Genomic DNA, 16802 nt, shown 5'->3' with positions numbered 1-16802 from the left:
ATCAGGGCGACAATGCTAGTAGATACTAATACTTCAAGCTCTCGTTGCATCCACATTCTCCTCCTCTTCAGACTTTTTTAGACACGTATAAATGCAGCTATAGCAAGGGCTCGAGTCAAGTTTGTTTATATTTTTTTCTTACCACTACAGTGGCATAGATGGATGACGCACACATATAATGTTTTGTTCTCATGTATAGATGTCAATAAATGTTTACTGTAGCCTGTGATTCAGTAGGCGTCACTGCACAGTCTGCATACATCAAACTTGGATTTGTGTCGCAGAGTGTAGCTGCACTAAACTTCTAAACTTGCTAAAATCTCACAGTCTGTAGGAGGCTTAACTGGAGAGACACGGGGAAAGAATTTCACATTCAAAATTTCAACAGTCAGAGTCCTCAGTTCCCAAACACTTAAAGAGTGTTGTCAAAAGTAAAGATGATGTAGTGGCAAAACATGCTCCTGTCCCAACTTTTTTGGAACGTGTTGAAGGTATCAGTATCACAATGAGTGTACACAAAAAAAATATATTTTTCAGTTTCAACATTAAAAAGTAAATCTTTGGTCTCTATAAGACTGAATATAGGTTTAAAGGATTTGCAAATTTTTGTTTTCTGTTTTCATTTACATTCTTTATGACGTCACAACTTTTTTGAAATTGGGGTTGCAGATGGGTGGGGAATGAAAATCATTATTTGGTGTCAGCCTTCACGTCTTACTTTGCATCATAGGGGACTATGAGCTTAAGAAACTGAGAGGCATTGTCTGAACTCACTTGACATATACTTCACAGTGTGTATTAATCCCACTGATGCTTTCACCCATTTCACTAACAGCGTGGGGCGATACTGAACCAGCCAGCTTGCTCTTCATGCAAAATTGAACTGAATGAGTTCTTTCAGAGTCAATTCAAAAGGAAAAAAAATAATAAAGCACATAAATCTTTTCCTTGTCGCAGAGTGTGGTTAATATCTGGCACCTGCCTTACCTTCAGTTTGAGGGTTCAGGCTGAATGACACATTGGCTGATTGCCGGAAATTGCCACTGTGGAATGTACACCTGCTCTCACAGCATGTCTTAATGTGTGACATTTTCACAAAAGTGTGCCTCCGACACCGCCAAGGCTAACCTCTCTGTTCCTTTTCAAGTCTAATGTGACTTTTTAATTTGACTTCTTGGGCAAATGAGGCCATTCAGCTGGACAAAGAAGGGAGATTTTTTTTCCTGACATCACTAGGTGAATTGGATGTGTATAAAACAATCAAAATAACCTTCTGGGACTCGACGAGGAAGGAAATGGACTAAGAAGGCTCGTCGGATGTAATTTGCTAAGTAGTACTTGGATTCGTAAACAAAAATTTGGCTTCCAATAAATATAGTGACTGTGGGTCTGTGCTAAGGTGTGTGCATGTGATGAATGGAGGTCAGTCAGACGTGACCTAATCAATCTATTTTCCATCACTTGTCTTGCTACTTCTACCTGGGTAATCATTTTGCTTGCCTTCTTATTATGAGGTCCTTATTATAGTAAGTTGACAAAGAATGATGTGTTTTGCAGAAACTGTGTGCATTTGTGTACTACTATTGTAAACATTTGAATCAGAGTTGTTATGTTGCTATGTAACCGGTTGCTCACATATGTAATGCAAAAGACAGCTGCACAGTTAACACATTTATCTACAAAAAAAACACTTATACACCAGCTGTAAAAATGAGAGGGCATCACACACGTACACAAACACACAATAGGCTAAATGAGTAAGTGCATGTAGCAGCTGCTTCCATGCCGAGCTCTGCCTCATTTATGACTGGCTTGTGCAGTAGCAGCATGTTTGTGTATTTCTGTGTGTAAGTGGATGTGTGTATTTCGGCATGCATGTGTGCCAACAGATATCCAGAAGTAGGTCGCTCATAACTGACTTTTGTGTCTCATCTCGTAATCGTCATGGTGGAGCAAGAGGACAAGGACGTGGCGAGCAGGGCGCTTTCCATCTTTAATCCTTCTTTTTTGACCATTTTAGGTTTTCGCTTTTTGCGGGACTGAGATGGCATTTTAGATGAAAACACAAAGAGAGGGTGGAGTAGAAAGGTATGTCATTCCCCTATCGAGGTAGCCCTGCCCAGAAAATAACCATTTTAAAGAGAGCCTGAGTTGGAAAAGTAACTTAACTTGCGAATGAGTGACATGTCCCTAATGTATTAATGACTGCTATGTATTGGCCACAGTAAAAAAAGCAGTGGACAGGGTGCCCACAGAATCAACAAGTAATCACAGGACAAAACACATTGTCTGTAGTACTGAAATCATGCAAAATAAAACTATTGGATATTTAAAAAGTGAAGTAAAAATGAATCCAGATTGTCAGAGACAACTCTGCGTTCACATTGCCTGACTGTTGCCTGAATGGTTAACTTCCACTTTGTCCTCAGTTCAAAGTGGGTGCATTCCCATCTGTACACAAGTGATAATCCAAATGCATTCTTTTGACAAAATGTGGACAAGGCTTGAGACAAAGAAAGGCTTACCCCTCGAAACTTATCGCCACCTTGTAAACCACGGCTACTATGGCAGTCAGGACAAGACCAGCAGGACTGGCACCACTGAAAACAGGGAGGGAGAGAAAAAAGCAAGACAGATGGGTTAGCGTTTGTATTGTGTGTACTATGCAATATGTATTGGCTATGTGAACCACTTTTCAGTGAAGCAGATCTTGTAGGACATCTGCATTAAACAGAGCAACAGAACAAACAGCAGAACTTGAGATTGAAATCAAGATAAATATCTTTGTGTCCATTTTTTTTAACACTTTTTAAAATATACAACAGCTGGACTGAAGCAAATAATTAGCTCCCATCTGTCGATGCTGATGTAAGGGTAAAGACCAAATAATTAAGCCAAGGATATTTGAACAAAACAGTAACTAAGCAACTTCAGTTCAAAAACATTTTTCGTAGTTCATACTTGTGGAAAAAAATAAACACATGCGGCATACTGACCTACATATACCTGGATAAAAAGTGGCACAGTGACACAGATGTATTTTACCAGGATGGGAAAAGAAAAACATTTTTTACACATCATGTGGTCACCTTTTCATTCAGAGGCACACATGATGGTGGGTATGCAGTGGGCATAATTAACTAAAAAATCTGTGGGTGCTCAGCTAAAAGCCCTCTCATGAGGAGCAGAGGTGTGAGGACAAAAAGTTATTATCTCAAATCACTGTATGTACTCCACGTCTGATATGGACTGCCATATGTGTAAAAATAAAAAATCCACAGGAATTAGGGATGTAACAATACGTTTTAACAAGAACAATATGGGCTTATTTAGAGCAACACGATACATGACTAGTAACTTTTTTTTTTGCCAGAAATAGAGGAGAAGAAAATGCCTATTTCTATGCAGTGGCAGTGGAGGTAAAACACTTGAAAAGCACTGAACTATACAAACACATTCAGTGCAGGAATTCAGTGCTGAAATAAATACCTGGACACTGGATGGTAGAGGTCAATATTCTGCAGTTTTTGTTCAAGGGAATCACAGATAAATCAACACAATCAGTTAACACAACAATTAGATGACAAATTGCCATTTTATTTTATTTTGTATCTGCATATTGTATCAACAGCGAGCTTTTATCAAGAAAGTCTTCGCTAAATACAAAGCACAAATTCATAGTATCGATACAATCAATTCATGCCTTTAAAAATGATTTTACGCTGATACAAGTCACATTAGAACAACGACTTGCTGTTTACCCATCGATGCAGTATGGTTGCAGGATATAAATTGGCACATTGCCACAAGTCTGACAGGAATAGTTAGATTTCTCACCATACCACCTATCAAAGCTTACCATGGCCAACCTTGTCATTAAGGCAAAGAATGAAGCATGATAACAAGAATCAGACACAGTCAGGCCAGCTAAAATTGACTTGCTGATGAGGCTTATAAAACTGCCCAACCTGACCCACTTCAGCAGGCAGTAATGGAGGCACATGAAAACAGACACAAAAAACAGTCCAGTTAAATATAGTGCTTTTTCTGGACTTTTTTAGGCCAGTTCGAAAAAATATATAAAGACAGCAGCAAAGAGAATATCATTATAACACCATGACTTCACCCTTGGTTTATGGATTTAGAAGCCTGGAGTTTAGTATTTGGGCTGTCTTAGATTTTTGGACACAAGAGTGACCGTATTTGGATGTAAGGGTGGAAACAACCCTAACGCTAGCTGCTAGCTTTGTTAGCTGGGCACATTTACAGCTATGGTAAAGTTTGACAATGCTAATTTTCCTTAGTGAAAAACAGTCCTAAAACCATTTAAACATTTTTTTTTTGTAAAACTAAAAGATAAATACTTAGTCCTAATAACATTTAAAGGGGTGAGTTAAAAAAAATCCATCCACTGTAAAGTTGTCATAAACAGGAAAATTAGCTATTGCGATCAACAGACTAGCAGTCAGACATGGCATTTCCTTCAACCATGTTGCTAGCATGACTATGAAATAAGTTACGATATCATTGTAGTGTTTATATGTATATACAGTATACAGTGGGTACGTAAAGTATTCAGACCCCCTTAAATTTTTCACTCTTTGTTATATTGCAGCCATTTGCTAAAATCATTTAACCCTTATGCCCTCCTCGGGCATTTTTGTACATTTTTCTCAACTTTTTTTTTTCATTTGGTGATCATTTTGGCTGTGTTACAGCTTGTGGCATGAATTTTTGTAAGAACTTTTCTTTTGTGTAAAATTTTTGAAATCCAGTGTAATCTAATGGCAAAAATACAAGAATTTCATGCATCAGCCTACAATGGGAAAACAGCTGAATCTGGTGGAATACAGTAAAAATGTCAAATATCACTACTTTTCTTCAAAATGAAATGCTGACATTACAGAATGCATGATTTTATACTGTAATGGCAGTGAGATTAAAAAATGTGTTTATAATGGAAGTCAATGAGCCATTTTTGGCCATGAAGGTGTCCAGAGGGAGTATCTGGTGCTACAGAAAAAATACTAATGCAATCAAATCAATTTTGTTGCTAATCTTTGACACATCCAAGACTCTAATCACCACCAAAGTCCCATCCCCCTACTATTTATTATAAGGAAAAAAAATAATTTTCTGTGATTTTTTTGTAATAAATCATTAGTAACTCAAACAATTAATCTGGCATTTAAAGGGTTAAAATCCTGAAAATGATTGAATGTTTGGTAGTTTTGAGCAAGTCTTAAGTTGTTTAAGTGATTTATGAAAAAAAAAGCAGAAAAAAATATTGATGTATGATGATTTAATAGCATTTTTTCTGTGCGTGTCCATTTTTGCCACGAAGGTGTCCAGAGGGTAGTAAATTTGAGGAGGGCACAAGGGTTAAGTTCATTTTTTTTCCTCATTAATGTACACACAGCACCCCATATTGACAGAAAAACACAGAATTGTTGACATTTTTTAAGATTTATTAAAAAAGAAAAACTGAAATATCACATGGTCATAAGTATTCAGACCCTTTGCTCAGTATTTAGTAGAAGCACCCTTTTGAGCTAATACAGCCATGAGTCTTTTTGGGAATGATGCAACAAGTTTTTCACACCTGGATTTGGGGATCCTCTGCCATTCCTCCTAGCAGATCCTCTCCAGTTCTGTCAGGTTGGATGGTGAACGTTGGTGGACAGCCATTTTCAGGTCTCTCCAGAGATGCTCAATTGGGTTTAAGTCAGGGCTCTGGCTGGGTCATTCAAGAACAGTCACGGAGTTGTTGTGAAGCCACTCCTTCATTATTTTAGCTGTGTGCTTCGGGTCATTGTCTTGTTGGAAGGCGAACCTTCGGCCCAGTCTGAGGTCCTGAGCACTCTGGAGAAGGTTTTTGTCCAGGATATCCCTGTACTTGGCCGCATTCATCTTTCCTTCGATTGCAACCAGTCGTCCCGTCCCTGCAGCTGAAAAACACCCCCACAGCATGATGCTGCCACCACCATGCTTCACTGTTGGGACTGTATTGGACAGGTGATGAGCAGTGCCTGGTGTTCTCCACACATACTGCTTAGAATTACGGCCAAAAAGTTCTACCTTGGTCTCATCAGACCAGAGAATATTATTTCTCACCATCTTGGAGTCCTTCAGGTGTTTTTTAGCAAACTCCATGCGGGCTTTCTTCTTCTTGCACTGAGGAGAGGCTTCCGTTGGGCCACTCTGCCATAAAGCCACGACTGGTGGAGGGCTGCAGTGATGGTTGACTTTCTACAACTTTCTCCCATCTCCCGACTGCATCTCTGGAGCTCAGCCACAGTGATCTTTGGGTTCTTCTTTACCTCTCTCACCAAGGCTCTTCTCCCCCGATTGCTCAGTTTGGCCGGACAGCCAACTCTAGGAAGGGTTCTGGTCGTCCCAAACGTCTTCCATTTCAGGATTATGGAGGCCACTGTGCTCTTAGGAACCTTAAATGCAGCAGATTTTTTTTGTAACCTTGGCCAGACCTTGGCAGGTCCTTTGACCTCATGATTCTCATTTGCTCTGACATGCACTGTGAGCTGTAAGGTCTTATATAGACAGGTGTGTGGCTTTCCTAATCAAGTCCAATCAGTATAATAAAACAAAGCTGGACTCCAATGAAGGTGTAGAACCATCTCAAGGATGATCAGAGAAAATGGACAGCACCAGAGTTAAATATATAAGTGTCAAAGCAAAGGGTCTGAATACTTATGACCATGTGATATTTCAGTGTTTCTTTTTTAATAAATCTGCAAAAATGTCAACAATTCTGTGTTTTTCTGTCAATATGGGGTGCTGTCTTTTGACTTAGCTGGACTACAACTTTAGCCCAAATTCAAAATCACACTGACTTTTTATTTTGCTTTTCTCCCCGTAGAGCCATAAACCAGGTCAAGACATGTGAAGTGATAAAAGGTTTCACACTACCTGTGGTTTCTAAAAATGACTTCTGTCAATTTCTTTAACTGCCTTTGACCTTTTTTAGGCTCACGGGAGGCACAGAAAATGGAACTGCACCGTGGGCACACGCCGGGAGCTTTCTGCTCAGAGATTTAACATCAGAAGTCCTTACTTTTTGTCAGAATTTGTTAACTTCAGCCAGAGAAAGAAGTGCTCACAATTTGTTTCTGACGTAAAATCAGATATTAACTATTTGCATTTACGATTCCTGAAAGATAAGCAGAGATTTCTCATTCGGCCAATTTGGACTTTCACCAAAAAAGACACTTGGATGATAAATGTCCCTTTGACGCCACTATTGTGTTCTTTTCCATGGGTTGCTGTGCTGTAAAGTAGCCACTGAGATATTTATCCCTCAAGGGATGTTCCCTCCCACGTCTATTTCTGTATATTAATGAACAAAATTGTAGTTTTTTTGACACTTTCTTCGTGACTAAAGTTTTCTGTGTCACTTCAGAAACACCTGTTATTACATTCGAATCATTTTAAATTTGACACGAAAAAACCCTGCTACCACTGACCTACATTAGAAACTGCTTTACAAATGACAGAACCAAAAGTGGTCAGCTGACTCTCTTATGCTGAAATGAAATTCAGATTTATCAAGGTAACACAGCTCTCCCATGAGCTTTAATTCAATGTGGTTCTTTTTCTTTTCTTCTGATACAATCTGACTTTGACAGCTAGAGGAAAAAGAAGTAGATCATTCCTGTACACTTTTACAGGATTTGTTGTATGGTCACATTAATCACAGACAAAACAGCTATCTGGTGCAAGTTAATCTGCATCTGAATAAATTAATGCTAATATTTGATAAATTACTGTATATAATTTTTCCACTCTGTCCATCCGAGTTGTTCTCACATGACTGCAAGTCTCAATCAGCATGCTGTTATCTGAGTACATCTATGCACATGACTATGCACACCGTGTGTTTCCATATGTGCTGTCTGTATGAATCAGGCTGCACACACTCATATGCTGGCAGCGTGGATATCTACGAATTTAGCAAAGGACATGGAGCAGATGGCGACAAAAAAATAAATAAATAAATAAAATAATCAAAATCAAAATCAACATTCATTTGCTCAAAGTGGTGCATTTTTTCATCAGACAGGATAACAGTGTTGATGGCGCCGATGCAAAAAATTAGTGCCCTTCTTGATTAAGAATAAATATGTGTATAATTGTATCTAAAGAAATAGCAAAAAAAGTATCTGAGGTACCTGTTGCAGATATGACAAGCGAAACGGTTTAGTTTTCACACAGACTCAAAGAAAACGCCACACATATAAAGGATGTGACTAACATGTAGTGCCTTTTGAACACTGACGACAACCGCATGTACCACTCGAGGCCAGATCTTCATTACAGCCTGCAGGAATATGTTGGTCACATGCTCATCTCTGTGGTTTATCTTAATAAATGGCATCAGCAGAGCTTGTTGTTGAAAAGGGCTCAAACTGAGAGAAGTACTTGTTTGCCAGTACAGGGCATTAAGGTTCCAACACACACACACGCATGCACGCATGCATGCAGGCACGCAGGCAGGCACGCACGTGCACACACACACACACACACACACACACACCCACACACACACACACACACACACACACACACACACACACACACACACACACACACACACCTGCTGATCCACACACTAACACACATTCACAGGTAATTATCACATGCCAACAGATCCCAGATTTCTCACTTTAGAAATCTGTGATCACATTCACAGATTATTTTACACATTTACAAATATGGCTATTTTTGGCTTCCCTCGATTTTCAAAAATGCAAAGTGATGTCTGTCTCGCAGTTTGTAGCCAATCCTGTAATCGTCCATGTAATCTACAGAGCTGACTGCACACAGGAAGCTTTTGTTCCCTGACATTAGTCTATAAAGCATTTCCTCTACCCAGGCAATGATTGAACTGCCCTAAAACAGCATTATGCAAAATGCTGGAAGTATAAATGTAGGAAACAAAATTCCTTTCCCTTGCTATGATTCCCCACTAGTTTTGGGATAGAAACCACCACATTTCTGGGTTACAGGTCTGACAACCTGACATGGCTGATCAAGTCTGAAGTCCGCTTACGCATTTCCCACCTTCATTAGAGGAGAATGTAAAGATCATGTGTCATGTTAAGCATGAAATTTCAGCTAGGGCTAGAATTTTGTGTAATTTAATCCAATTGTAATTGGAATACCCTTTAAACAATGAGGCAAGTGGATAACATTCCAACTCTTAATTAAGTGTGAAAGCACTGACATTTAGGTTTAAATATACAGTGTGTAACAGGAAGAATCCAGGGAATCTGCAGCTCCATCCACTTAGTAGGTTTTAACGACAGAGCAATTGATTGAACAGCACTTAAAAGTCCCGCAATTATTCTATCTTTGACTGAAAATAAATGTAGGGTTAAGCAGTCAGATAGAAAGCTAGAGAAGGACATGTGGAGGTGGACAAGAAAAATACTAAGATAGAGATGTAGAATGTACATGGAGGAATCTAAAGTGTCAGAGAGGTTGTTTTGATTTTTGCATTTATATGTGCTCTGGAAAATAATGAAGTACTTAATCTAATTAAAGAAAAAGATAGAAACACAATCTTTTAAAAACGATAGTAAAAAGAATAACAAGATTATTTTCTGGTGTTTGACTATGTTTTGTCAAAAATAAAGAAAGCTCAATATATGGAATACTGCGATTAATGGGTCTTTTTTGGGGGAAATCAGAAGATACCAACCGTTGCGTGGTGTTAAACAATCTTTCATATATTACAGATCATTTTTATATTTTTTAGCATAAATATTCTATGTATCTCAGTCCGGGTGAGAAAGAAATGGGCTAATTATTTGAAGTAAATTAGTCATAAAATCGCATTTATCAAGTTTTCTTAAGTTAGTATTTTAAATATGTTACATTACTTGGTATATTACTTAAGATAAGGTACACCTTTAAAGATTGGTTATTATTTAGTAGAGCATATAGGTGTAAATGTTCAGTTTTTCCAGTAAGTTAATTTTGTTTTAATGGTTTTATTCCTGTTTTTCGCTTACAAAGATTTGTTTTAACATTATCACAGTTAACTATGGCTATAAATGCAAGCATTAGAGTCATCTCCACCTTCTAGTCCAAATATGGGCACTTGCTTCAAAGATCAAAGATGCAGAAATCCAAAATGCCAAACTCAAGGCTTCAGAGCAGAGTCCACAAGTGGATGGGGGACGTCATGGTGGCCTCAGTCTTTGTTTTTGACAACTACAAAGATGCAAAGAAGCAAAAGTTTGCATAACACGACTAGAATATAAAAATATAAATATAATATAATATAAATGTACTTCATGAGTATATACACATGTATATGTAACAGAAGAAAACGGAGAAAGAAATGATTTTACGATTTATAACCCTTCGTTTTCAGTGATATTAATGTTGGTGTTGGCACAATATAGTTTATATGTTGGCACAATATAAATTAAAAGCAGCGTCAACAATTTTAGATTTAAGTGTTGAAGCAACATGAGGGTCTGTGCCACGTGTTTTGACCTACAATATGCCACGAGCAAAACCAGAGATCTACTTTCATTATTGTTGCCTATATAATTACATAATTCCCCTTGTTACAGTTACACAAAACAGGAATGCTTAATCATACTTCTACCTCAAGAACCATGCTGTGATCACGGCGTAGCAAATATAGACATGAATATATGCTTTGTCTGTGACGCTATGTCGTGATGTGCATCTTGCTGTTATATGACTGAACCCTCTCTCCGCCTTTGCAGTCTGCACACAGATGCACTGTAGCATCAGCCACAGTAGAAGAGCAACAGGGTAGGTTGAAATGGGAAGTACAGCGACGGCAGTGATTGACCTTTTGAAAGTCACAGCATTGTTGTTCTCTCTCGCTTAAAGACACTAGTCTTTGCCACAAGCACAACACATGATAATGGTCCATGATGTAACTAAAGGGCAACATTCACCACACTGTCAATCTCTCTGGTAATGTTAAGAAGTAAGTAAGTGAGCCGGAGGGTTTTCTCAAAGTGCGAGAGGACATGCAGCAAAGAGCGGAAAAAACAAAATAGCTTGTTTATGCATTGGTTACACTACTTACACTACTGTGAAGTGTTCAGACGCCTCTCGCAAGTTATTATACCCTTCCAAACCTGAGCAAAATGATTAGATTAAAAAAAACAAAAAAACAGGCAAAAACGTCAGTGAGCAACTTGGCAAACAGTGTCCCACAGATTGCAAAAAAAAAAAACAAAACAAAGTAAGTAAAAGGTGATGAAGAAGTTGACCTGAAATTAGTTTCTAAAAAGTGAGGAGACGTATAAAAGAAAATGATCCAAAAAAGGGAAAAATGGCCAGAAAATTATATTTATAATCAATCTAACATATCTAAAATTATGTTATAGAAAGAAATATACATATATATTTTACCTGTATCTTTAAATTTTTTTTGTTTGTTTTTGTTTTTTTTCATTTGTTAAAAATAAAAAAATAAATAAATAAATAAGTGTGTATGTGTGTGTGTGTGTGTGTTTGTTGTTGTTTATTTTTTTCAGGTAAATTTTGGCCCGAATTTTTATGGCCACAATAAAACCAATCATTTAACTCACAAATCATCTAAGCGTCATTTTTTCTTTCATAACTTACCTAGCTACAACATATGTACATTACACTGTCAAATAAAAATGCTCTTCAGAAAAAATGTTAAGATGTCACGAGTATAAAACGCAGTACTATCCTCTTCTCAGGTACCACCGTCCTTTTCTGGAGCAATGGTGTGTGCAAAACTGCATGATGTGTAACCACAAAACAGAACTGCATCATGCAGCCATTTCAGCTTCCATCTTATTTATTTAGCAGCACGAGTCCAGCCCGTGCTCATCTTGTCTAAGCGCATCTGCTAAAGTGTGTCGGCTAATTTCGTGTCCAGGTCACACAGAGAGACCAGTAAGTGGCCTAATGTGAGGGTGAGATGTCTGGCACAGCGAGAGAATTGTGTCCTTCAGTAGGTTCTTCAAGTGTGTCTGACATTATTACAAAAGTCCTTCAGTATCAGTGAAGTACTCTCACATGCAAAGAGAAGAATGTCCTTGATGGTTTTATAGCTTTTAAATCTAAATAAAATGCATAAATTAAAGGCACCCTATGTGTTTTTTTTACCAGCAGCGATGCTATTGTTTTGAACAACATGCACTGTGCAAGCATGTGCAACACAAAGACTGTATAAAAATGATATTTAGCCATCACGGTATGTAGTGAGATACCCACTGATTTGTGGACTCCTGTTTTGGGGCCTGTGTTTAGCATTTTGGCTGTCTCAATCTTGGATTTTTGGAGCTAGATTTAAACATCTTTAGATGAATTAAACAGGTGAGTTCTATACAAATTTACCTCCTTGCGGTTGTCATGAATGTTGAAATAACCTATAAAGACCAAAACAGTTTTTGTGGCACCAGGCTGTAAACATGTTAATTTTAACTGTAAATTGGGCATTTAAACATGGGACTCTATGGGGATTGACTAATTTTTAGGAGCCAGCCTCAAGTGGTCATTAGAGGAACTACAGTTTTCAGCATTTCTGCTTTGGCTTTATTTTCATTTGCCCTGGAAAATGCTGGTTTGTCCAAAATGCACACATTGAAACATATTTCTGCTGATGACAGACTTTGACCTTGCAAGCACCACTTGATAAAACAATCTTTACTCAAGGTCAGCTTAATCACCCGTTCAGGAGCTTTTGAGTGTGCTCAGTTGTTGTGAGACTGCAAATGCTCAAACTATCCATTATCTTGTGGATTTTGAGGACTATTACATGGTTTTCAAGGTTGAAAATGAACTGTTAACCTCCACTGGGAGGCAACAGAATGAAGTTGAGAACTAAACAGATACATTATAACTTTTCAAACTGACAAATATTGCACATAGTTGCTTATATACACATCCAGCAGACACATGGAGAAACACTGGCATTCATTTGGAATCTGGATTTTTAGCGGGCTGTAAGTCAACATTGATGAGAAATCCTAAAAATAACTGAGCAAACACCACCTTACCATACAAGTCCCTGTGATACGGTCAAAAGCTCAGGAATAAGCAAGTGCATCTTGACTTGACATTTTGTTAAAATTTAAAGAAGCCTAAAAAGATACACATAACGCATTCAGGGTTTCCCTCCCATTCATGTATTAGTAACGTCCCGCTGTGATTTAAACATCTGCCAATTGTTAATTTTGATCTCTGTGGTTATTCACTGCACCACTCTTTTGAACGTAGAGCATACTCTGGGTTCAGACGGAGTGGTACAATACCAGGCACACTGAAAGTGAGGTGAAGCCCTTTTTTTACGCAGAGATTGCACTATGAAACCGCAACAAAGTCCTTTCTTTACGCCTCCTTTGCACTTTTACATAGAACAAAACAACGGCAGGAGTTTTAAGATAAATACCAAGAAAAAAATACCAAAAACACTAATGGATGCCTTTCATCACCAGGCAGCAGAGAAATCTGAGTGATTTGGACATTATCGAAGCAGTGAAGACACAAATACACAAATACATTAGCACTTTTGTCTTAGTTCACTTATGAGGGATTAAACCACAAGCCCATTTTCAGAGCTTTTATTTGTGCTATAATAGATCCTGAGAAAAAAAACAACAATCAGGAGCGAAGCGAAGGAGACTTCAGATAGCAGAGCAGACTGAGGTAGAGGCTGCTGTGCCTTAATTGAACCAGATGGAAGGAAGGAAAGATGAAGGTAAATGGAGAGATACAGGCAACTGAGACACAGAGGGAAGAGGTGAACCTTGGTTTGCTCCCCAAAGTTGGTCGTGCAGGAGATTCATAGCTGAGAGAAAATGGGGCAAAATTAGCCACAACAAAAAGGACTGAAGAGGCAAAATTGAGAAAGGAGTCCACATAACCCTGTGAGAGGAAGAATGGGGGCTAAAAGCTTTTATTGGCGGCTGGCTCGTCAACCCTGGAGCGCTCGCCTAGCAACTACGCACGCTGGGCTTCGAGAGATGTTGTCACAGTTGTCATAGTGACAAGGCACACGTAAAAGTTTTTACCTCCTCACCCTTTTTAAGCGGTAAGTGATTTGCAACTTGGAAAAAAACAACATTTGCAGGTCACAGCTTATTATCTATACTGCTCTTGCATGCCCTGACTTTATTTAGAACGCCTTTTGACGTACATCAGCAATTCAAAAGTCAGGCGCCGAGCCATTTTGCTTTAATTTCATTTCTTTTTTGTCTTAACAACTCTTCGGGAATTGGTTAATGATGAAACTGGTAAAAATAACCTGTGATTTATGGGAGCCAATATCAGCCACAGACCATTCTGTGGAGACATTCAATTCAAATTACACTTTTGTTGACCTCAGATACAGTCATGGTAGAGAACTCTCGTCCTTTCTATTCACACACACACACACACACACACACACACACACACACACACACACACACCGAACACACACACTCATACACACTTACATGAGTGCCAGGCCCAGGTAGTTGGCAGTGCTGCCCCAGTACATAGGGTTCTCTATGATGTTGAAGGGAAAACCTGTCACCTTCTCGTCCATCAGGATCCCGAAGTAATCACCTGGAAAACCAAAACACACACACACACGCACGCACGCACACACACATAGTGGGTTAATGCAGTTAACAGGCTGAGATTAAATCAATTTGACACAAACACTTCATTTCATAACTGCAAACCTGTTAATAGTTAACACTTCTTTTCCTGTTCAGGGATGCAACAGGCTGGATCATATCCCAACATGCACTTTGCAGAGAATGGCTCAAAATTGGTCTTCAGGTACTACTTTATGTACTAATTTAGATGGACAAGGATTAAGAGTCAAAGCTGAAGTGCTGTTGCGATGGTGCCAACCGTGACGTCTTGTTTTAAACTTACATTTTGGTCCACTTGTCACACTACTATCACTTCTTACATGTTTCTGACAAACAGTAATGTAGTCAGACTGATGCACTGCCAGGGACTTTGGCACCACATGGCCTTGTTAATGCTACACTGTCTGGCTGTGCCTCCGTCACCTGGCCGTGACTGATGTAACCGATGTGACCGCATCGAAATGACCTCATGTGAAAACTCAGGAGTGAAAGTTTGATTATTGTACCAATGCTTACTGGAACATACTGGACTTTTTGAGTGAGGAAATTTATTGAATAAAACACTCTTTGTTTAAGATACAGATATTCTTTAATGCGCTCTGAAGATACATTTCTGACAAATTTTGGACACAAATGTATTAAAATCTTTGTTAGTGAGCACTTCTCTTTTCCCAAGATAATCAATGGATGGATTAAAGCCAGTTAAACAGCATCATTACTACACAGATGTGCCTTGGGATGATCACAATAAAAGGCCACTTTAAAACATGCAGTTTGGTCACACAGCACAATGCCACAGATGCTGCAAGTTCTGAGGGAGATTGCCATTTGTATGCTGACTTGGAAAATCTGATGAGTATGCAGATGACCTTCCCTGAGACGGTTTCTTTGTTAAGAAATTATTTCGCTGTGCAAAAAAAAAATGGTTGCATTAGCTGTCCAGGTCACTGGTCTCACACAATTTTGTGAAGACAATTGATGCAGAGGTCCTGAGCTGGTTTTGCTACATGTGGTCTGGGGTTGTGAGGCTGGTTGGATGTATTACCAAATTCACGGAAACGTCACAGGTCATGCTTGCCCATTGTCCTTGGCTGACAGCAGTTTGTCATCGTGACCAACTTGTGCAGTTGTAAGACTGGTTGGATGTACTGCCAAATTCGCTTAAAACAATATTGGAGACAGCTAACGGTAGTCCATTTGACTACCGTTAGCTGTCTCCAGTGTTTACAGGAAAAAGCTCCGGAGGACATTCCAACAGTCAGCATGCCAATGGCACACTCCCTCAGTGTCACTGTGTTGTGTGCTCAAACTGCACATTTTAAAGTTAAGTGGCCTTTATTTATGACCAGCCCAAGCCATACCTATGTAGTAATGATCTGTTTAATCGTCATCTTTATATGTAACACCTATCAGGTGGATGGATCAATTCATGAACACAATTTGAGAGAAATGTATTTACTTAGTGCATAAAAAAGTGGAAAAATGGGAGCAAAAAGAAAAGTGCTGCATTTAATTTTATGTTCAGTGTATAAATAATGATAGAATTATGTATACCTTTCCATTTTTCAAAAGAGGGTAAAACCTATTTTGGACATATTTGTTGAAACAGTGTCTAAGCCTTTAGGTGGGTGTTTCTCATGGCAGCAATTGACCAACATTTTGAGAGCAAGTGTTGCTAAGAGACTAGATATCTGCTTATATTGTGCTGCTGACTGGAAAAACATCATAGCATGAACGGATTAAGAGAGCTGGATATGGCACAGTCACTCAGCCTCAATGCCAATTTGTCATAGTGGTCTTTTCCTCCACAGACAGCCCTTATAAAAGAGACTTATGCTTGAACAGCAAACTAAGGCAATTATTACTATTTGCAGGGTCCAGCAAGAGAAACACTAATACAAATGTGCACAATGCTGAAGCAAAACAGGAAGCAGGAGAACTTATTTGTGCAGGGTGAATGATTTTTATTTAATTGATTGGGCACCATGTTATTCTAAAACATCCATGTGTCATGCTGTATGGACGAGGACCATTGAGACATTTTTTCCCTGTTTTCAGTATGATAAATGAATATAGCAGCAATCAAACTTCTCTGTTTGCTGATTTTGGAGATTTTTAATATCAGTACAAAAGTTAAACCCGACAATGATAACTTAACAAAACTTAAGTTTC

At 38.7% G+C, this 16802-nt stretch overlaps 1 protein-coding gene across 1 annotated transcript in view; it reads right to left on the bottom strand.

The window, feature by feature from the left end:
- The window catches only part of pemt (phosphatidylethanolamine N-methyltransferase), a 67227-nt gene that overhangs the window by 4993 nt on the left and 45432 nt on the right, over positions 1-16802 (bottom strand). The window contains exons 5-6 of the mRNA XM_042507945.2: positions 14484-14595; positions 2526-2600 (exon numbers count right to left, since the gene is read on the bottom strand). Coding sequence (XP_042363879.1) covers positions 2526-2600; positions 14484-14595 — 187 coding nt within the window. The remainder of the gene's footprint in view (positions 1-2525; positions 2601-14483; positions 14596-16802) is intronic.

The sequence above is a fragment of the Plectropomus leopardus genome, chromosome 19 (assembly GCF_026936395.1).
Source record: "Plectropomus leopardus strain MGB_pleo_1.0 chromosome 19, ASM2693639v1, whole genome shotgun sequence".
In the NCBI taxonomy this organism is placed as follows: domain Eukaryota; kingdom Metazoa; phylum Chordata; class Actinopteri; order Perciformes; family Serranidae; genus Plectropomus; species Plectropomus leopardus.
The sequence above is the reverse complement of the archived record's forward strand: the minus strand, read 5'-3'. Positions and strand labels throughout refer to the sequence as shown.